Here is a 21,950-nt window from a genome sequence, read left to right on the forward strand (position 1 = left end):
CCAAAATGAGCTGCCAGGTTTTGCTGTCAGATTTTGTTTCTTGTCAGTTCTGGTTTCCTCCACACTCAGCCCTGCTGTAAGACAATCCAGCAGCTCTGATACAAAGGAGCAGGCCTTTTACAGCATTTCTGACATCTTCACAGCACTGACATTTTAAAAAGTGAGACCTGGCAAGATTTTCCTCAAAAAACTGCCTGAGACTAGCATTTTATCAGGGAAGGCTTCAGCTCAGAATCACAGTGATCAATCGTCATCCTTTAGTGGCAGGGAGACAAATTTTAGCACTGACAAAGGAACAGAATTTACCTCCAACTCCATGAAGTCAAATTCAGCAGCACATGTATACATCAGAGTGTGAAAGTCCTTGTAGCTCGTGAACTTAGACTTGATTAATCCACTGATGTGAGCCTAGAAAACATACATTTTTGAATAAAACTTTAATCCACCCTGTGAAAAAAATTATTCTTAAATTTTGCATATTTGATTCCGTTCTTAATAATTCAATTTGACATTTTCTGATAGTGAATATCAAACATGGCTCAAGTGCTCCATATGGCTAGTCCATTTACATTTATATTAACTGAGCTACTATATCAGCCCACTTATGAGGTCATTTTTGGTTCATCTACTTAATATCTACACAATGACCTAAAAATGTTCATTTCCATTATTAATGTTGAGTCAAGAAAAAGGGTTTGATTTTACAGACGGGGAGTTAGAGTTACTTACATCATCAGAGGCACCCAAGACTGTGGATAGCAGGAATTTAAGCAGAACTGTTGAGCCGACCCAAGCCAGACCCTGCATGACCTGTACAGAAAAAAAACAAAACAGATCGACATTGGTGGATTGACATGTTCAAATACATACATAAGATTCAGACAGGCGGTGTATGGTGGTGAAGAACAAAGCAGTCAAACCATGAGGCTGACTGGACAACTACATAAACAAAAGCATGCTTACTCTTTGAGATGTTAGCTTCAAATATTTTAGCACAGCAGGGATACCCGACTGTCTGATAACACTCTATTCTGTTAGATCAACATTATGTGATCTCTCTCTCTCTACACACTTTTTTTTGGGATATTCATGCAACCATTTTCTCGTTTTATTTTTTCTTCTCAAAAGTGTGTGAATGTTGTAAGAATGACACAATTACTGTAAAGTGGAAACATGTAGTTGTGCAGTAAAGCATAGATAATAAAACTCTTTAGTACCCAGATGACAATGCCTTGTCTGAAGACTTGAGCAAATCGCTCCCTCATTGCAATGATTACCTAAAAAATAAAACAACAAATCTTAAGTGAAAAGCAAGTGGAATAACTCCACTTCAAAGGAAAAAAAATACAATGCAGTTACTGTTACACATGTGTTACAACTGTGTACTCTTACAAATATGCTGAAATTTAAATCCACCTGCATCACTGATCAGAGTAAACAGGACTGACTTGAATCAATCAATGATTAAACATTCGTAATACAGGAGCCTCCAACTCACCCAGATTGACACTAGTGAAGAGGCGTAGAAGGATGTAAGGAGCATGGAGTTACCAAACATCAGGACAAAGCAGACGCCGAGTGTGATCTGCATAAAGAGGACAAAGAGAAAGCATCATTCCTCACATGAAATAAATGGCCTGTATTTGTATAGCGCTTTTCTAGTCCCTAAGGACCCCAATGCGCTTTACACAACCAGTCATCCACCCATTCACACACACATTCACACACTGGTGAATGTGTGTGTGGTATTCAAACCACTGAGGGCCGTTTAGTGCAGCCCCGTCCTATTTGGTGCAGCATGATGTGCATGACCCGTGTGTGCAATTAAACAATGCTGAACATCCAAGCTTGGCAGGTAGTGCTGAAGTTTAGCCAGTATTTCTATTGCTGCCATAAAAACACTTAGTCCCATGTTTACTGCCAACAGCAAAAAACGTTTCTGTAGCAGGAAGATCGTCAGGGATACAGCGTATTAATAGTCTGCATGCCACTGTTGATGTTGGCGTTTGTATGTTTGTTTGTTTTTTTAAAACCCAACACTTTTATTATGTAAGCATGCATTAATGTATTAAAACATAAGTATACAGCCACAACTAAAATACAATCCTATTCAATGACCTGTTTATAATGTTGACAGTGATGACAAACCAGCGGCTTCAGCAGCTGCTGTAATTATTATGAAAAACTGTTGTAGATACTTATTAGAAAAATTATACCGATTATGAAGCCGCTGCAATGCTTTACAGATTGTAAAAAGGCTTTGGCATTTTATATATAAAAAGGTTTATTTTTTCTGCTTGTGTGGCTTCTGTGATGAGTCTAAACTCAGAGTATTGGAAACGTAAACGGTACTGCCAGATGAACCTCAGTGGTGACAGTCAAAATGTTACCAGTTATTCAGGCACTGAACAGATATTTTTACTGAAACATCATTATTATTATTGTCATATTGATGAATGTTTGCTCTAGAAAATGTCAAAGTGCTTTTCGACTGATCAAAATTGCTTTGATTACTTAGTACCGTACATAGATTCAGGTTCTCATAATGCTAATCAACACTGAAAATTTAGAGCTTTTCCTTTTCTCTCTCTTACAGTACTCAGTCTCTGCCTTTGTGTTAGCTCAATGAAGAATGAGAGAGGTTCATTGCTCACGTGCTGAGCTGACTTCTTGCTTAAGGGCAAGACCCCAGATTGCAAAGCCATCCTGTGTATAGGGTTTTCCGCTCAGTGGCTTTTCGAGGGGGAAAAAAACGTCAATTAAGCATCTGGGAAGATTTTTACTTTGCAAAGTCACTAAAATGGCAACAAAAACGTGTGATGAAGCATGATGGATGCTGTAGGAGAGAAAAATGTCTTACATATTTCCACATAAAAAAGCAGCTTAAAAACCTAGAAACCAAATGATATCCAAATAATCAAATGCTGAAGTGCTGTCATACAGACAGGAAGTATTTCTGGTATTTTTTTAACAGTAGCTCACATATTTTGAGGCTTTGTATGTAATTAGAAACATCCTATTGGCATATGAGTGAACACATGTGTACGCTCTGTAACTAATGACAGTTTTCAGGCTCATTAACACAAGCTGGAGGTCACAGAGGACATCGACTCCTGGTTGTGTCTATTCTTTTCTTGAACACACACACACAGTCATCACTCCCAAACTCTAAATTATGCAGAGCCATATGCCTTCCTCTGACACAAATCTCCAGCATCTTACCACAAAGGCCCTTCTCCTTATCAGTGGCGCACACAGGCCCTGGCTAACAGCTTGGCATGCTGAGAGGATTAAGGGTAAAGAATGTGGAAAAGAGGGACAAACGTCCAAAATACTACACCCACAAAGAAAAATATCTTTACACGTTTCCAAACAAATACAGATATCCTTTTGTCCTTGGTGGTGTGAAATAACTTGCCCACATATCCCTCGTCTTTTAGGCACTCATGTATGCACAGTGGTATCCTTAAAGCTTTTTCAAGGACAAAGTCTCTGCTGACTTTGTCCAACCAGCTCATGTGAATTTCTCCCGGCCGAGGAGCTGAGGGAGATAAGGAGAACTGAGCGAGAGCAGGTTACAGCTCAGAGGACAGGAGCAGTGAAAACTTTCACTTATGCCCAACACCTGATTCAGAGAAAGTCTACCTTGTACATCTTGGTAAATTTCTTTAAACGAATACATTTCAACTTTATGCAAATACACTAGTGTCGAATACGTAAAGTTTTGCCATTAGAAACAAAATAACTGCAAAAGGAAAAGTTATCTACTGTACCATATGAGTGACGAGGATGGACTGCATCTTAGCAGCAGCGAGGTAGCCCAGAATGTACGAAGCAAACAGAGAAGCCACCTGGAAAACAAAGCGTAGTTTACCTTAACAATTCACTCCACAAAGCTCATTAATGCATCACATACAAAAAAGTCCAAAACAACAATAACATTCCCATGATTATCTTTACATTAAAAGTTGCTAATGTCAAAGCTGGATTTGAGCCTTTAGGGGAAATTTACATTCCTTCCTTCCAACAGTAATTTGTAGTATTGTATATTAATCAAGAAAGAACAGGGAAAATGGGGTGCAATAAAAAAACATACAAACTGTAAAATCTGCACTTTACATGTAACAACTCATTTTTTAAAGCTTTTATGGCATTGCATTACATAATGTATCTTGTGAAGCACTCTAACATAATATTTTTGTTGTGCATTTCCAGAACTTAAACCCAAGGCCTGAATACATCACGGTATTTGAAAGATTACAGTTAAAATAAAGTGACTCTCTAAATACACATAGCAGTTGTTATAAATGTAACCCGAATACCACTTGGATCCTTTACTGCATTCCTCTTCCCTTTATTTCCTGTTGTCTTGTCACAGTGTATTTATCACATAAAAACCCTACTTTATATTTAGCATCCATCCATCCAGCTTTCATGCGGTCTGCTCCTATTTGGACATGCTCAAACACCTCACCTAGGAGGCATTTTAGTCATTTACTTGAACCGTCTGAAGTGGCTCTTTTTAACGTGGAAGAGTAGCAACTCTACTCTGAGCTCTAGGTAAATGACACTCTTCAGCTCCAGCTTGTTTCGGCAATCTCATTCTTTCATTCAGTCCCCACAGCTAGAGGCCACAGGATGGTAGGAACGTAGGTCAACTGGAAAATCGACATCTTCGCTTTCCGTCTCGGCTCATTCGTCATCATGACAGACTGGAACAGGATCCACATTTCTGCACACACTGCACCACTCAATCTGGCAATCTCCTGCTTCAGTCTTCCCTCATTTATAAATAAGACCGCAAGATACTAGAACTTTGATTTAGACCAGCCACTCATTCCCCACCTGGAGTGGGCAAGCTACTCTTTTCTAGCTGAGAACGCCTTAGATTAGGAGGTGCTCATTCACATCCCCACTGCAAACCACTCCAGCACAAACTAAAGGGTGCTGCTGAATAAAGAACTACATCATCTGCTCAAAGCAGAGGTAAGACCACCAGCACCCACTGGGAACAAGTCTGAGTTACTGCTGATAATGTAAAACAAAACTAAGTACAGTTATAGTGAGCGCTTTAACAAAAAACAAACAAGCGAACAAAAAGAAACAAAAAAACCCTGATACTTCAAAGGACCCACCCCACAGGACACCATGATGGGACGCTGTCCAGTACCTGTTCTTGTGATGGGAATTCACACTCAAATGTAATCAGTTGGAAGGTTTTCTAAATTGGCCAATACAATTACTGATCATAATCAAATTCTGTTTGACCATTGTAATTGCTCAAGGGGGTTACTGTAGGCCTTGTAGAAAATTAACTGTGTGACTGCAAATTTTAAAACAAAACAACCCCCCCCCCAAAAAAAAAAAAAAAAATAGTAAAACCCAACAACTGACATCAAACTCCCTCTGTACTGATGAGTAAGCAGTGCTTGTGGGTGTATTTGGCCTTGAATTGCATTATGCATGCAGTGGCTGAGGTGAATGGGTTCAATTAGCAGCTTATAAATGTGAAACAAAGAAATAATATCTGTGAAACAACACGTCCCACGTTAAAGTCCCTGCACAAAAGCAGCAGAGCCCTGAGGGGGCAGCAGCAGCAGCAGCGTGTGCTAAACTGTTACTAAGCACATATGCTTGGTGCAGTGACCTGTTTGTTCTGAAGTTATTCGACTCTTCTGTCTGCCAGCCCACACACCTTAATTTACTACTTCTTTATACTAACGTAAATGTGTTAATCAGTTAGAAAAATTTCAATTTAAGAATGTTTTTTGAATTTTATATGATTTGAATCTCCTAAGTTTATCCCTTTTCTTTCAGTCTTTCTGATTTTTTTTATTTCTTTGCTATGTTGCCCAGCGTCTGATTTTTTGCACCTGCGCTGCCAGTCCTCTGTTCTCTCCAAGTCTCTATTTTCTCTTTAATCTCTGTGCTCCCTTTCCATTCCCCCCCACATTCTCTCACAATGTTTATCCTGCTCTGTTTACCTGGGTGAGCAGCACAAACTGGGCAAACTGCCAAGGCAGCATAAAGCACAAATTGGAGATGCCCAGAGCGACCATAGCTGTCCGGCTCGGGTTCCGTGTCCTGGGGAGGGAAGAGACACAGATGGAGGGAAAAGGTGGTGAGAGCAAGGGTGTGGCAGAGATAAGATGAGATGTATTAAAATGCTTGAGAAAACACAGATGTACAAACATTCACTCTCACACTAATGGTAATACAGAAACCTGATTATGGACAAAGTTACGCTAAAAAGAAAATAAAACAGAAGTACTTCTCAATTTACTGTTAACTGTGACACTAAGAGAAGTCACAGTATCAAAACAGTTTTCACACAACTTGAGCTGCCAACCACCAGCTGGGTGTTAAAATGAAAAGAAAAAACAGATGCTTCCCCATCTTTCTTCATATTTTTGAAACCGATCAAGCGCTTATATATAATTAGGCATGCAGAGTATATACCCAACTAATGCACCATATAATATCTGAGCCGTGTAGGTGTAGGTATTATAAACTGATTACATGAACATGTGTTCAGACATCTACTTGGTGATCGTTTTATCTGGATATTATGCTTAGCTGCTTATTGTCATATAATCTGATCAGACAATCACGTGACGGCAGTGATGATTTGGGAAGTCGACGTATTTCAGTGATGTTTGAGTATTGCTGAGACTGCTGATTTTCTGGAATTTGCATAACATCAGTCTTTACAGTTCACCCAGAATAATGAAAAACAAAAACAAAAAAAACCCCATCCAGCAGCAGCTTATCAGGCAGAGATTCATAGCTGATAAGAGGTCAGAGTAGACAGAACGGCTAACTGTGCAGAGCAGAAAAGCGGCTCAGAATTAGCCAACTATCCTTTAGGTAGTTGTGCTTCGATGGCACAAAACCATGCCTGGGTCAACAGAAATCTGAGGCTGCAGCGAGCACAAGATCAATCGAACTGGAAATTTTAAGGCTAAAAATAAAAAACTGCAGCTAGTCTAATGATTCTCCACTCTGCTAAAGCTTGAGACAGTATCCAAAGGTCCAGGCTGCTGGTGGTGTGATAGCATTGGGAATGTTTTCTGGAACACTCTGGACTTTAATTCCAATCACAGTTTGAACGCCACAGAGCCGGAGTATTGTTACAGACCATGTACATCCATTCATAGCTACAACTTATCATCTTCAAACAGAGCAGTGAACTGTGTCAAAAATAGGGCTGTTTGATGTAACAATATATATCGGATGACGATATAAAAACATCTATCGTTTCATTTCACGCTATCGTTTGTTTCGTGGTGTCGCAAAATAAACTGTTTACGGCAATATTTTTTCACCGTTTTGATGGTAACTGTAGTGTTTATATTAATTTCTTGAAGTTCTCTCTTTCTCTTATATTTAATATAACCACACTACAGACGGACAAGCACATGTTTTTATGCGTTGTCGTTAGCAACAACGACGGTAAAACTATCGCGTGTCTGCTTGTTTATTTTCCACATAAATCTTTCACAATGAAGCTCAAGATCCTGTTGAGACTTTTCAAAATAAACCGAATCACGTGAAAGAGTATGCAGAGTGTTTACGGATGAGAAGCAAAAAGAGCCGTCAGGTGCTAAAAAATAAACCTTAGACTCAAACGTTAGAACAAGCTTTTCCCCGCAGCACGCCGTTTCATGCATCGGTTAAAACACTTGACTCCAGGTACACGACGCCCAGCTGGAAACACTTCACGCAAGTCGAGCTGCCCGAGATTCACAGAATTTACAGAAAATGTAAACTTTTTGTGCTTTATATCGTTATCGGGACGATAGATGTCTTATATCGGGATATGAGATTTTGGTCATATCGCACAGCCCTAGTCAAAAAAGTCTCCAAGTATGGATTTCATAAACATGATACTGAGATCAGATTTTGTTGACCTCCCCAGTCACCAACTCTGAAACCAGTAAAGCCCTTTTGGGATGTGGCAGATGGTCATTCAGCAAGCAGATATTTTGTGATTCAATTATGTCAACATGGAGCAGAATCACAAAAGATGTTTCCACCATCATTTGAAGTTCATTAAGCAAAACAAGGTCCCACACCAGTATTAATATGACAGTTATTCATGATGTGCTCGGGTGTGTTTGTAATGCTTTTGCACATTCTGAAACACTTTACCAAATTACAACAATATGAATTTAGCAGAGCAGTGGAGACGCTGAGTGAGTTTACCGTAGGATGTATGTGAGAAGAAGCATCTGCAGGACCAGGAAAGGGTAGGCAAAACTCTCCCTCAGAGGCGGAGTCCACATCACTCGAGTGCTCTGATAAAATACATGTGGACAAGAAAATAATCAAATTTGCTCAAATTCAAATTCACATAGCTCTGATTTTCTTTGAGAGAAAAAAAACAAAACAGAGATACATTTTACTCCTCTGCAGCTTATAAATAAATCTCAGTTAATCCTATATTGACACAGACTGTATAGTAACACACAGCTTGTGTAGAGATTACAGACACTTAATGTAAGACATCTGGTATCGGTCTATTGGCAGGATTTCTTAAATGCAAAAACACTATGCTGTAGCAGGAGAACACATTTATTGATGAATTCTAGGTCACCTCACTAGAATAAAATAAAGCAGGTGAAAGTTTAAGCCAGTGACTGCATTTAGCTGTAGTTAATCAACTTTAGGCTGATGTGTGACTGTTTCTTTGTGACTGTACTTCATGCTTTTCAGTCCTCAAATAAAGTGATTGCCTACAATCAAGTTTAGACAAATGGATTGCATCTAACTTTCTGAATGTCTACTTTTGACTGATATGGCTCTATATACTCGCTATAGCATTAATCATGAATTGCATTGTGGCTCATAGCGCAGTAGGTGTGCAGCTCCATAACATGAGATACCATACCAAAAAAACAAAACAACCCCCCCCCCCCAAATTTCAATGAAGTAAAAATATTACAAATGAAAGACTCACAATTAAACAGAAAAAACTGAAATAAAATTAAAAGAAATAAAAATAACACCATGTAAAATGCTGAATATAGAATAAGGAGCTCTTGTATTCCAACAAATGATTTATTAATTTGATTCCTTACTCCATTTTAGTGTGAAAACAGGAACAGTAGACTAATAAGGTACAAACTGCACAGTTGCAGCTTTTATCTGTGCACGGATCCAGCGAGCAGTCTGCTTAGGTCCAGCTGTTGAGCTTGATTTAGACTTCTGCAGGAAATCTACGTCCTAACTTGCATCGTAACCAGAAACTCCTTTTATCCCTATGCTGCAACCTTCCACACCACTCAAGTTGTTGTGGTATGCGTCCACACGACGTGTAGTTACATTTCTCGAGAGGTGAACGTCAGGTCATGCAGAAGGTTACAGCGTAAAGTTAAAATTAGTTTCAGATAATAGAGCAAGTGACGATTTAGATTTCCTGCAGAAGCATAATTCACAGATTAGTGAGCCTGTCTCTAAAGGCTAATAAACACCCACACCTCTATTTTAATGCAGTCAACACTGACCTCGGAGCGCCTACCCAGCCAGACTGCCATTTTACTACTTCCTCCGAAAAAGAGGAAATTACAGATGCTGCTGTCACAAGCCGCCATAGCACTCGGGGAAAGGACAGAAATGCGTTCGAGTGTGCGCTTGACTGAAATTTGTTCTGGAGGAAACTTGAGAGAAGAAGATAGGCGGAGGGATTCAGCTTTGAGTGCGAGCCAAAAACAACTCTAAGCTCCTTTGAGGGCTGAAACGAGTCCCTATTAACCATCCTTCTCTTTTTCTGAGGGTTTTTTTTTTCATTTTGAGTTTTACAGATTTCAGAAGCTTACACTTCCCAAAGCTCCAACATTTGAATATCCTGATAAAGATATTAAAGGAACTGCACTTACCTCACCGTGATTGAAGAAAAAACACAATGTGGTAATAACGCCACCCAGTCGACTGCCACTAATGAGGAAAAATGAAAATGAGGTGGGATTAAAAGAAGAGCAGAAAGCAGCAGACGGATTCAGAGAAGTTATCTTCTTTCCGATAGTTCAAATCTATAAATCTGACCGAGACAGCAGACAAATGGTCTACACCTGACAGCTTATTGGGATGGACCATTTAAAAATCATCCTCTCCTCACTAGTGTCCATGTGAGCAAGTCAGGAGAGAGTGCTGGGCTGGAGAGGTTACCTGAGGTAGGAGCCGTACAGGAAGAAGATGCTCATCATCATGCCGTTCAGCAGGAACACACAGGCCACATAGAAATACGCTGGGTCACCCATTCCTGGAGTGTGCAACAGAGTCCGGCAGAAATGCAGTTTTTATCCAGGTTAAATGCTACCAATAGAGTTCTCTGACATATAATTCAGCTTTGATAACATGATAACTGATCATTTTTCCCATTTACCAGCTAATTTGCTACATTTCGCAAAGACTTATTAGAAAGTAGTAACTTGAGGATATCGTTTGGACATTGGAAACTGCTGATATAATTTTTTACAAATGTAAATGATCAAGAGCTGTACGTGAATATTCAACTACTGGTATATTTGCACGTCGCATAGGATGTGAAACAAACCCATCATCTCTGTCTGCAGTTACTTTCACTTCAGTTCACCTTACTGTTGCTAATTACCTATTTTGTCATGTAGAATAACACTTCATGCTCCTTTAGTAAGATTTTCCTTGTGTTAAAAAGTGCAACTGAAAAATGTATGAATAATACTGCTAAGCTCTGCCATCCTACTATTCTCTCTCTGAGCAGCAGCACCACCCACATGGAGGCTGAGCAGCATGTGAGAAACATTTGCTTTAACATTTTTTCTATTAGTAATGACTTTGTACATTATCCATCCATCCATCCTCTTCCATGTCACCGGGGGACTGCAGCCTATGCCAATTAAAGCAAATCCATTATGCACTTTTTTTGCTTGTAGGACTGCCTTCTATCCTTCTCCATCGAACAGGTGATAATTATGCTTTAGTTAACATCACTGATGCAAACATAGAAACTTTGTTGCAAGATTTAACAACTTATTACAGTGAAATATTGATGGGAGACATACCTCCTTCTGTGAGTTTGTGCACTGTGTGAAACATTATTGATTTTAAGTTTTTCTGACTGACTAGCACAGCCAATATGTTTGAACTTATGATTTTAACTTCACCTTTGATTTTGTCAGACCACTTTGCAGTCATCTCACACTCCCTAACACCCCTTGAAAATGACTGCAATCACGAAAAGAATGTAAATCTCTGATTACAGGAGTAATCTGAAAACACACCCCCACACACCCCTACGTGTTTAATGATCTGAAAGTCACATTTGCAGGCATCTCAATCAAGCTGTACTGCTTGCATTTTGTGTGCAAACTGGGTCACTGCAGATTGAATAAGTTAGGTCATGCAAAAATAACCCATGAAACAGGTAGGATTTCTGTGCTCTGCTTCTGCAATGAAGACACCACAGACTAATCACTTCCTGCAGACTCTGTGTTGCAAAAATTTTCAGTTCTGCTACTTAAAAAATTATAGTAAAAAAATCCATATGTAATGGTATGTGTGAGATAAATATATGCTACTCAGGTCTTTTATATGTCCTCTCCGTGTCTGCATGGGTTCCTCCCGTAGTAAAAAATCATGAATGTTAGGTTAAATGATAATTCTAACTTGACTGTAGGTATGAATCAGAGTATGAATGGTTGTCTGTCGGTCTCTAATTTAGCCCTGTGATAGACCCGGGACGTGTCCAGAGTTTATGCCACCTCATTCCCAGTGTTGGCTGGAATAGCCTCCAACACCTCCATGACCCCGAACTGGATAAGCAGTTAAGCAAACCGATGGGTGACAAAAATAACAGTTTTTATACAGCATCTGAAATGTCATATCTGAATGACACCAAAGTTGAAGCATAACAACAGGAAGTACATTAAACAACATGTCACGATCAGCCCTATCAAAAAAATAAATAAAATAAAAATGTGGGGTTAAAAAAAACCCAAACAAAAACCATCAAACTGGAATAATACATTATTACTGCACATCCCACTGCAGGTTCCACAAGTCATTCTCTAAATTCTGATGGTGAGATTAAATTTTGAAACTTTAGTGACAGCAAATAGGTTTTGTTCACTTCACTGCTCAGTTAAATGACGTCTCGCTGCTATATTCTTGGCACGATCTCCTCTCAATGATTCCAGCATAATAAGAAGGTACACAGAACAGACCTACACGGCAACAATGACTAAGAGATTGAAGATGCATTGACATCGCTAAGAGCTGCATCGCATCATCTCTGTGATGTGACAGTAAATCACTGGATAAACAGAAAACGGATCTTGCTCCAAAACTGCTTGTTCCGTTCTACTGTGTAATTTTAAACCACACAAAAATAACATACTGACTGACAGTTACAGGAAATGCAATGCAGCTTGCATCAGGTTTATGTAAACACTGTGAAAACAGCCTGTGTACATCAGCCGTGGGGTGCCACATTCACTAATGAGACCGACAGAAACATGGAGACTGCAGCTTCACAAAGGAATGCTGACAGCAGCTTTTGCTTGTTTTCGCTCAGCAGACTTAATTTCCAGGAAATGTTACCGTGAGCCAACTTAAAAAAAAAAAAAAAAAAAAAAAAAGATGTGGAAAAGGTTAAAAACATTTTTCCCCCTCAAGGCTAGAAGAAAAAAATCAATGAGTATATTTCTCTTCTTTCGCATTAAATGTTATTCAGTAAATGTTAGTTTTGCAAAGGATGCCTGGATGCCTTAAGCTTAACTACTACTTCTTCTTTTTTTTTTTTAAACCACAGGCCTAAAAATGATCTCTTAGCCGACTGCCGGACTGTTAAATGAGGTCAAGAATTACTTACCAAACTTCTCAAATCTGCGCTATTTGTACTTCTCTACATCTTAAGTGACAGCTAAACCGTTTATTCAAGCAAAGGGGTTACAATTGTCACCAAGTAGGATGAAATATGGGAATGGATTAGATTTGACCCGTGTGTGTGTGTGTGTGTGTGTAAATGCACACAACTGAGCACGTTTCTAGTTAAGACTTACATGCCATGGCAACAGTGTTTACCTTCACAGCTGTCCACAGGAGTGAGTCCCTCTCCTCTGTTGATGGACCAGCACATTTTTGTGGGAATCCCAAAGTAACCCATTACACCTGTGTACATCCGGTACCAGCTGGCCAGAACCACCTGGGGAGAACAGACAGGATGTAAAAATCCTGTTTAAACATCAAATTGTAAATTACTTTTTTTCTCCCTTTTATTTCTGAGGAGTAGACACTAGCATGATTTGGATTCTGGTCTATGAGTTTGCAAAAAGGGATCATAAATAAATAAAGAGTAATGTGATATATATATATATATATATATATATATATATATATATCAATTACATGGGTGGAAACTACTACGTTAGCGCAGTTAGCTCGTTAACGTGTTGAAGCCGTCCAGCCCCACGCACTGGGCAATCCACGGTAGCTCGTTAATGGAGATTTGCCGTGTTGCGGCGTTAATGTCATTTCAGATTAACGCTGACAGCACTAGTGGGAACACAATGAATATGACTGCACATTTACGCTGACATCATCCTAGTGCAAAGACAAGTGGAAGCAGACAAAAACAACAAGCACGCATGCTACAAACTTTACCCGAGTCATTTAGACAGCCGTTAGCACATGAGTCTCCTTATGGGGACCTGATATGTTTAATATGCTGCTGAGAATATAGCCCAGAAGAAGCGTATAGTATAGCTTTTATTTTGGAAAGAGCCATTTCTCTGTAATAAACTCTCTTTTCCAAAGATGAGTGATTTCTCCATCAGATAGATGTATTTTTTTTATTACTTTGTTTCAGCAACATTAAATTTAAAAACTGTACTTTTGAGTTAAAATATTTATTTGTAATTTTAATAAATGACAAAGCATGAACATTTTTTTTGTATCGAAAAAATATCGAACCGTGACACCAAGGTATCGAACCGAACCGTGAATTTTGTGTATCGTTGCACCCCTTATATATATATATATATATATTTTTTTTTTTTCCCCCCCCGCTTCTCCTTTTCAGGGTCGCGGGGGGCACTGGAGCCTATTCCAGCTGTCCGCAAGAGGCGGGGTACACCCTGGACAGACAACCATTCGCGCTCACATTCACACCTAATGGCAATTTGGATTTTCCAATTAACCTATCCCCACAAGCTGCATGTCTTTGGACGGTGGGAGGAAGCCGGAGTACCCGGAGGGAACCCACACAAACACGGGGAGAACATGCAAACTCCACACAGAAAGACCCCGGCCTGATGTTGGAATTGAACTCAGGACCTTCTTGTTGTGCGGCAACAGTGCTAACCACCGTGCCACCGTGCTGCCTTTAAAGTCATCTAACTGTAATAAAATAAATAAAAAAAACACACACACACAAAAGAATCAATGTTAAGCTGTGAAATCTATAACAATCTAATTCAACTTTCAATTTGGCTTCTCAGAAAATTACAAAAAGACAATGGAGATAAAACGCTGCTGTTTCACAGTCTGTTCTGCAACAATGCTCTACGTTGGCTTTCCAGCACATCTCTTTCCTTTATTTTGTTACATCAGAGTAGCCTGATTACTCACTCACTCATCTTCAGTGAGCATATTTCTTAACCATCATGTAAAGAAAGAATTAAACAAATCTGGTTTCTCCATCCAGCAAGATTCATTGTTAGGAAAGCGCATTAATCTGGAATGTATACCACTTCTAATTGCACTTATTGCTATTTGCTACATGGCAAAGGACTGCAGACCGCAACGAGAAAAAAGTAGAGGGGATGCATGAAAGGAGAAAATGCATGGAGCAAAATTCAACATAAGCAATCATCTAAAAGACTAAAAAAGTTTAATCACCAAACATCTATTTGCTAAATTCATAAACTGTTGTCAAAGGAGCTTGCAAAGAAACTCATAAACTGTTGTTATGTAATTCTCCAATTACTTGCATTACCCGATTTGGCTCATTAAATGCATCCAGATTCTTGTACTGCCAACACTTCAAACAATATAATACTAATGAAGTGTTGTAAAAAGTTTTTTTTTTTTTTATCCCAAAGCTTAAAAACATCTTCACGATAAAATTACCTCACCCTTCAAACCTTTTATTCCTTCTGTAAAAGAGTTTTGTTTGTACTAAGGGATTCACTGTATACATCCCGCGAGAATGAAGATTTGATCTTCTTCTGAAAATATTTCAAAGTTATGAATAATTTTAGTCTGAGAGCAGCAAATAAAATATGTGCACGGTAATTTGCCAAAAATCAATATTACCTCTGGATAGAGGTTGAATCTCTTCAGTGTGTTAATAACCAGCGGATGCTCTGTCAGCCGATCGTTCATGACCATGTGAAGGCCGTCCAGGAAAGAAGGAGCCTCAATAATTGTCTTGTAGTAGGAATAGTACAGACCCTGGTATCAAAAAGAACATTACACACAGAAGATTACAGAAAGAAAAAGGCAGCAGACGGATACTAAATATAACTCCAGCACTACAACTCAGACAGAAGAAACTGGAATGAGTTACACAGGCTCAGCAGATGGCCATGGCTCGCAGCCCATTTGGTAGCACGCAGCAGGGGGAAGGCAAGACAAGTATTCTGTTTTCATCTGACAAAGTTTTCACCTTGAGTGTCACTTAAACATCAGCAGCTTTTACACAGAGTGATGGTGATCTAAAAAGCAGCAGTGCTTATAGACACAAATTTTAATTTTGCTTGTGTGCAGCTCTTCATCGAGTGATCGACTTGGAAAGTGACAGATGAGTAACAACTGTAAAGTCCAACATGGTTAGTATTACTGATTTGATTTTCTCTGAATGGACAGTCATAGTCAAACTAGCTTAACTACAGTCATCAGTCAACAGTAAGTCTTCTTCTAAATATTTATTCTCTCCCCCTTTCACTTCAGCTGACATCTGTGCAATGGTTATTGTTGACCAACTCTGGCTGGTGTGCTCAAGGGTCAAAGTTCACTTTAACCAACTTTTCATTGGAAATCAGTTTGCATGTCAAATAGAAGCACTGTGTTTGGGAAATTATTACAACATCATCATCTTAACTATGCAGGAATGTTTTGTGATGAGCTTGCCTCGCATTTCTTTATTAACCAGGCTGATCTCATTTTGATGGCCTTTTTAAAAAAAAAATGCAAACTGCTGTCATATTTTGTTTTACAGAAGGCTAACGTGACAGTGCTTATATGCTCACTGGGGCAGCAGCAAATATTTATTGCCAATAACAATCTACTCATTAAGTTTTAATGACTTCAGCAATGATGAGGTCTATAAAATGTGATGAAAATGTTAAAAAAAGTGCATGTTGTGAAAGCCAAAGAGTTGTCTCTGCCTGATTCGTGTGACTAACTTCAACACATTTAAATTTTAAGCACAACTACTAACCCCCCCCCCAAAAAAAACACCATTCCCTTACAAATGACGCATGCACTTCTTATGTTGAAAATCCTATTTTAATGCAGTACCATCAAGGCAACATCTAATCTGTCTCAATGTCATTTGGCAGCATGACAAAATAAAATATATCATGACATAGTTAGAAAGAATTAGAGGCATAAAGTCTCTGAGAAAGTTGTTGGCCCACATCCTACCACAACAGGTCAAACGTGAAGGTTTTTTATAATGAAGATGGTGGAGAGCACTTTCTAACACGTGGGTGTAAAATCCACCACATATGTTCAGATGGGCTGGTATCTGTTATTAACGCAAATCTATAATTCACATCCTCTCATAGCTGAACACAAATCATGGAGCCCTCCTGCCTGATGGATGCACTGTCCTCTTGGAAGAGGAGACCACAAAATCATCATTCTGTTTCAGTTACTTCCTTTAGGGTTCACCCTATCCTTATCATCCTCCAACCAACCCTCTACATTCCCTCTTTTGATACATCCATGAATTATCTCTGTGCCATTCTTCCTTTCTTCCTTCCTGGCAGCTCCATATTTAACATCCTTTGTCCAGTATATCCACCATCCCTCCTCAGCACATGTCGAAATCTCAACCAAAACAAAGTTAACAAAGTTAAATATATAAAAATAATCACTCACAATGGCTCTTTATTGATTTTCAGTGACCATGTAATCAAATCAGACAAGTCAGCGAAAAAAAAGAAAAAGAAAAAAGAAAAAGAGAAAGCCACCACAATATCTATCTAAGTATAGCAGAACCACCAAGCCCTCTTAGTGTAGGTCTGATGAGGTCTGTTTTTGTTTGGACATCATTTACGTGTATCTTCAGCTACAAGGACAATAAACTGCTCTGCAACAGGTGTAGTGCATGGCTGAAATATAGCCAAATACATTAACATCATGGGATTGAGTTTGGGGTTATTGAAAGACCCAAGATAGTTTTCCAATCTGCTCAAACAGCCCCCCCACCCCCCCTTTAAATGAGCAAATGCCAGGAACAACTGCTGCTATTTTGATGTAAAGGGAATCCATGCTAAATATTAATTTGATTTAGACCTTGATCATCTTGTTTTGTAGCAAAGGATTTCACACTTTTTACTGTCTTATGCCAAAATAAAGGTGGACGATGGTAAACAATGGCCATGCAAAAACTGTGCCCTTCAAGATTCATGATGACAATATTTATCAAAGATTTGTGCATCCTGCTGTTGCCTTACAAAAAAGAAAAACAAATTACCATTTCTGTTCGAAAAGCCATTTCCTTCTCCAGGTTAGACAGGTGTGAAAAGTGCCTGTCATTCTCAAAGAGCTGTGTGAGATGATACCTAATTGCAGGGGGAGAAATATGTGTGAAGTAAGAGCAAGTAAACGCAACAGTAGTTAGTGAACGATAACTTGGTAAAGCCGATAAAAGCGCAGCTTACCAGTGCAGATATCCAGTCAGAGCAGCTGTGAACAGAAAGAATTAACTTTAACTACTGCAGAAAAAAAAAGCTACTTCATCACTGAGAAAGGAGGCTAGATTTGCAAAGCCACAACCCGCTGGTTAGACTACAGGAGAGATGACTTTGAGTGATACGGGGGTTATAACTATTGTGCATTTAGAGGAGAACGCCAAGCTTGAAGTTTGCCAGAAAACCTGTTAACACGTGTGGAGCTGATGTGGCATATAGGCGGAAGAAATACGGGACACTTTCATTTGATTTTAACGGACAGCAACAGCAGGTAACTACCGCTAGAGAGGTAGCGTTAGGGTGAGCTAACGTTAGCCAAGTGATCGGCAGCGGAGATAACTTAATTTAGCGGAGCTGCTAATGCTGCTAGTGTTAGCACTCGTTAGCTTGTGGTTCTGCAAGAAGCTAACGGGCTAGTGGTTCTGAACTTACCGAGGAGAAGAGTGATTCCCAGCTTGGCGGCTGCAGACGGAGTTAGCCCCAGCTTGTGTCTGATGCCCGAAAGCCCGTTTGAATGCGTGCTGTTGAAAACCTTGCCCTCCCTGCCTGGTCGCCTAACGTTACTTTTGCCAGGTGGCGAAACAAGCGGGCTCCTGTCGCGGTCAGTCTGGGTCGCCGGACTCTTCCCGGTTTGCTTTTTGGTTTTAGCCACCATGATTTCCAAAAAGAGACGAGTTAAACCGAGCGGACAGCCGCTGAAGAACCCAAGGGGTGTGAGCTGCGCAGCCCCAACAGACGCTCGTATCTGGTCCTCGAATCTGCCCCTTTACTACCTGAGTGATGCTTTGACTGGTTCCTGCCAGAAATCTTGTGAAACTGTGCCCCCTGGTGGCTGTTGGGCACCACTGCAATGAGTTTGGGATCGTAACCATGGCAACACCAACCGCAAGCGCATTTTTATTTTTTTAGTGTCAGATGCGAAATAAATAAAATAAAAATAAATAAATAGTAATACATCTAAAATGTGCAACTGCCCGATGCGACAGACAGCAGGGGCTAATCCAGGGGCCTCTCTTGTTGAAAGGTCAATTAAAAAAACAAAAAAACCCTAAAAAGACTGCAAATCTGAAATGACCCCAAATAGACACAAAAAAGACATAACCACCAAATCTCAATGTAAAACAATCACACGCTGTAAAAAGATTACAAAGATGTCAAACATGAAACAGGCATAAACAGAAAAAAAACTAGTTATATCTCTGCAAAGTATCATTTATGATATGTAACATATAAGGAATTCTTATTTTTATTATATTTTTTTGAGTAAGAAAGATAGCTTTTACTTTTTAAAAAATGTATTTATATTGCTTTCCAGAAAGCTCCAGCAGCATATAACTGGCCTCCATCACCTTATCAGGCACTTTCAGACTGTCCAAATTGCTTCCTCTGGTTTAGATCCAGTGCTCTTTAGAAGTATGCCAAGTTTCTTTCAGAAAGGGATGTGTTCTTTGCAAGTGCCACTTTAGCTGCCTTGGCAGCGATGTTTCCACTGCAGACAAATAAAGCTGAAGCAGCAGAAAGAAGATTTCTATTAACGTGAGATACTGAGCTGTAAGCTGACATGATTCACTACCAGAGCAGTAGAGGAGCAGAGCAGCGTCTAAATGAAATCCTGTCAGATATGCAGCCAAAGGTACAGCATCACACACACATAAAAATGATTGATAAATTCAACTCCTCTGATTGATTTTATGATATCGCCAGCTGTTTTCTTCTAACTGAGTGTATGACAGCATTCTGGTATTAGTTAAATAGGACTCCCTGTTTCTTCTGAACAAATGAAGGAGATAGGCTTTGTAGACTGATAACTGGCACTATAATGGTTACAAGCAAAATGAAAACCCGCTGAGTTACAAGACCTGTTATACTGATACTCATTCCGTCAAAAACAGGAGTTGATGAAAAGTTGTGTGAACTTTTGTTGTTTCATTTATCAGTGCTGATGATGACACAACAATAAAAGATACAGACTAGCAACTGGGTTACAAGGGATTAAAGTTCCACTCTTCCACATAGAGATGGGAATTTAAAACTGGTTCTTGTAGAGAGTCGGTTCCCACTTGTCCAGTTCCTTGGAATTGTTGGTCTGCGCCAGTTGATCTTGGACAGATACAGCTGCATTATGCTGCTACCTGCACAGTCGGCATGCTAACACTAAACCAGCCAAGAACCCTGAGTGACGTTAAAGCTGAATGAATGCTGACCCCAGCCCAGTATCCAGACCCTGAACTTCAACAGGTAATAAACTGATGAGTAGTCAGGCTGCAGCCTCTGTTTCTACCTATTTGTGTTTCTTAATTGGAATCACCATGGCGATCAGTTTGCTTGTTTGTGCTGTTGACTTTGTGTTGTACTAATAGTAAGATCATATGTGTCCTCATTAGCATAGCGATTTGTGTTGGTGTATAGGACTATAGCCTATATATTTATATTGTTAAATGGCAATTATGAGATAAAACAGGTCATTTTACAGAGTAACATGAAAGCAATGTAACGAGTCGTATAATGAATTAGTTTTTCATCACACCTGCGAGCATCTCTTAGTCATCTACTGATCTACTGAAACGAACATAAAAACCATGGAACATGAAGGCAGTAACACTACATGAATAAAAATGTATACGATTCAAAGTTACAGCTCGGTTTCCAAGACAAACAGAGAGATAACTAGCTTAGCTATGCAGTGGCTGTGATGCCAGGCTGAAATTTATTTTTAAAAGTTTCCATATCACATGATACTTTTGATTCATCAGTCAATTGAGTTCATTTTCAAATGTTTTTCATGTGTTTGTAAGCAATGATGCACAAGGAGTTAACAAATGGACAATGTAGGTTCAAACCTGGACTCCTCCAGACTAATGAAAACTGCATGAAAAAAAAATATGGCAAGATACACAAATAAACACAGCATTCAAAAGAAGTTGAAACTATTGCAGGAAATGAACTAAAAACTGTACATAAAACCTTAAAAATATGCAAAATACATTCGCAAACTGTATCAATATGAGGGTTGGTCCCAATCAATTTATTTACATTCATTTATTTTATCTTAGAAAAAAATCAATACTGGTAATGAATGTGAGCTTTCAATGTAATCATGAACTCATGAACATGATTGAGTCAGAAACTGAAAAACAACAAAGTTCAAGCAACTGAGTATGTCTGTTTTGAGTTAAACCCGTGCATGGGTAATGAAAAAAGTCATCACTAACTCATAGTTTAAAATATAAAAAAATAAGAAGAATTAGCATATAAAGGAAACTGGACAGAAAGTATTATTGACCACAAAAAGGTCATGTCAGAAAATTGCTAGCACCATCAGGAATAACCAGCAGATGTCACTAAATGACAACAATACATGTGTACCATTAACCCACATTTCATCTTCACATCGTTATCATCATCATCACAATCATCATTTTCATCAGAGCATTAATAAAAAAAAAAGAAAGAAAAGAAAGAAAGATAAAAGTAAGGCAGGTAATTACTCCAAGAAGAAAAACAGACACTTTGATGCTGATGTGTTTGAGTTGAGATGTATTTCACTGATGAAGGCAGAGACAATAACATCAGCAAAGATGATTTCATCTCATCTGTTTTTCTTCGGGAAGGACTGACAAGGAGAAAGAAGGAGAAATGGGAGTGACATCATTACATTTCTCTCAATCGATTCCCACTCAGGGTGGGTTATGGTGTGGTGGGCTTGTATGTGGGTGCAGGGAGATATAATCATAAGAGATGATGAACACATAAGGCAGTGTGTTTGTTTCCAGTGTCTGGGCACAGCTCTTTGAGATGTGATGAGTTTCAGAGGCATACTACATTTTTTAATAATGGGAAAACAGGAAGTTTAAACCCATGTAAGTCCTCAAGTTGTGTATCCTTCATCACCAAGGAGTGAGATGGATTTCAAATTATTCTGCAGCAATTTTAGAAAGGCAGGATCTGTTTAGTAGGTTATTCAAGTGCAAACTAACGATTACAGATAGGCTGAGGTGGCTGTCATATTGGCAGGTGCGCAGGCAGGATTACCAGTTGGTTGAAATGCAG

General features: G+C 39.2%; 1 protein-coding gene across 1 annotated transcript in view; it reads right to left on the bottom strand.

The window, feature by feature from the left end:
- dpy19l1l (dpy-19-like 1, like (H. sapiens)) overlaps positions 1 to 18,705 on the bottom strand; it is a 29,598-nt gene extending 10,893 nt beyond the window's left edge. Inside the window, exons 1-14 of the mRNA XM_084944108.1 lie at positions 18,333 to 18,705; positions 17,871 to 17,895; positions 17,684 to 17,771; positions 15,295 to 15,432; positions 13,063 to 13,183; positions 10,168 to 10,261; positions 9,879 to 9,936; positions 8,206 to 8,297; positions 5,985 to 6,084; positions 3,774 to 3,851; positions 1,499 to 1,585; positions 1,218 to 1,277; positions 730 to 810; positions 307 to 408 (exon numbers count right to left, since the gene is read on the bottom strand). Of these exons, the coding sequence (XP_084800234.1) occupies positions 307 to 408; positions 730 to 810; positions 1,218 to 1,277; positions 1,499 to 1,585; positions 3,774 to 3,851; positions 5,985 to 6,084; positions 8,206 to 8,297; positions 9,879 to 9,936; positions 10,168 to 10,261; positions 13,063 to 13,183; positions 15,295 to 15,432; positions 17,684 to 17,771; positions 17,871 to 17,895; positions 18,333 to 18,555 (1,347 nt within the window). The 5' untranslated portion in view covers positions 18,556 to 18,705. The remainder of the gene's footprint in view (positions 1 to 306; positions 409 to 729; positions 811 to 1,217; positions 1,278 to 1,498; positions 1,586 to 3,773; positions 3,852 to 5,984; positions 6,085 to 8,205; positions 8,298 to 9,878; positions 9,937 to 10,167; positions 10,262 to 13,062; positions 13,184 to 15,294; positions 15,433 to 17,683; positions 17,772 to 17,870; positions 17,896 to 18,332) is intronic.
- Between the last annotated feature and the right edge of the window lie 3,245 nt (positions 18,706 to 21,950).

The sequence above is a fragment of the Perissodus microlepis genome, chromosome 11, assembly GCF_051167445.1.
Source record: "Perissodus microlepis isolate ML-2025 ecotype Zambia chromosome 11, ASM5116744v1, whole genome shotgun sequence".
Classification (NCBI taxonomy): domain Eukaryota; kingdom Metazoa; phylum Chordata; class Actinopteri; order Cichliformes; family Cichlidae; genus Perissodus; species Perissodus microlepis.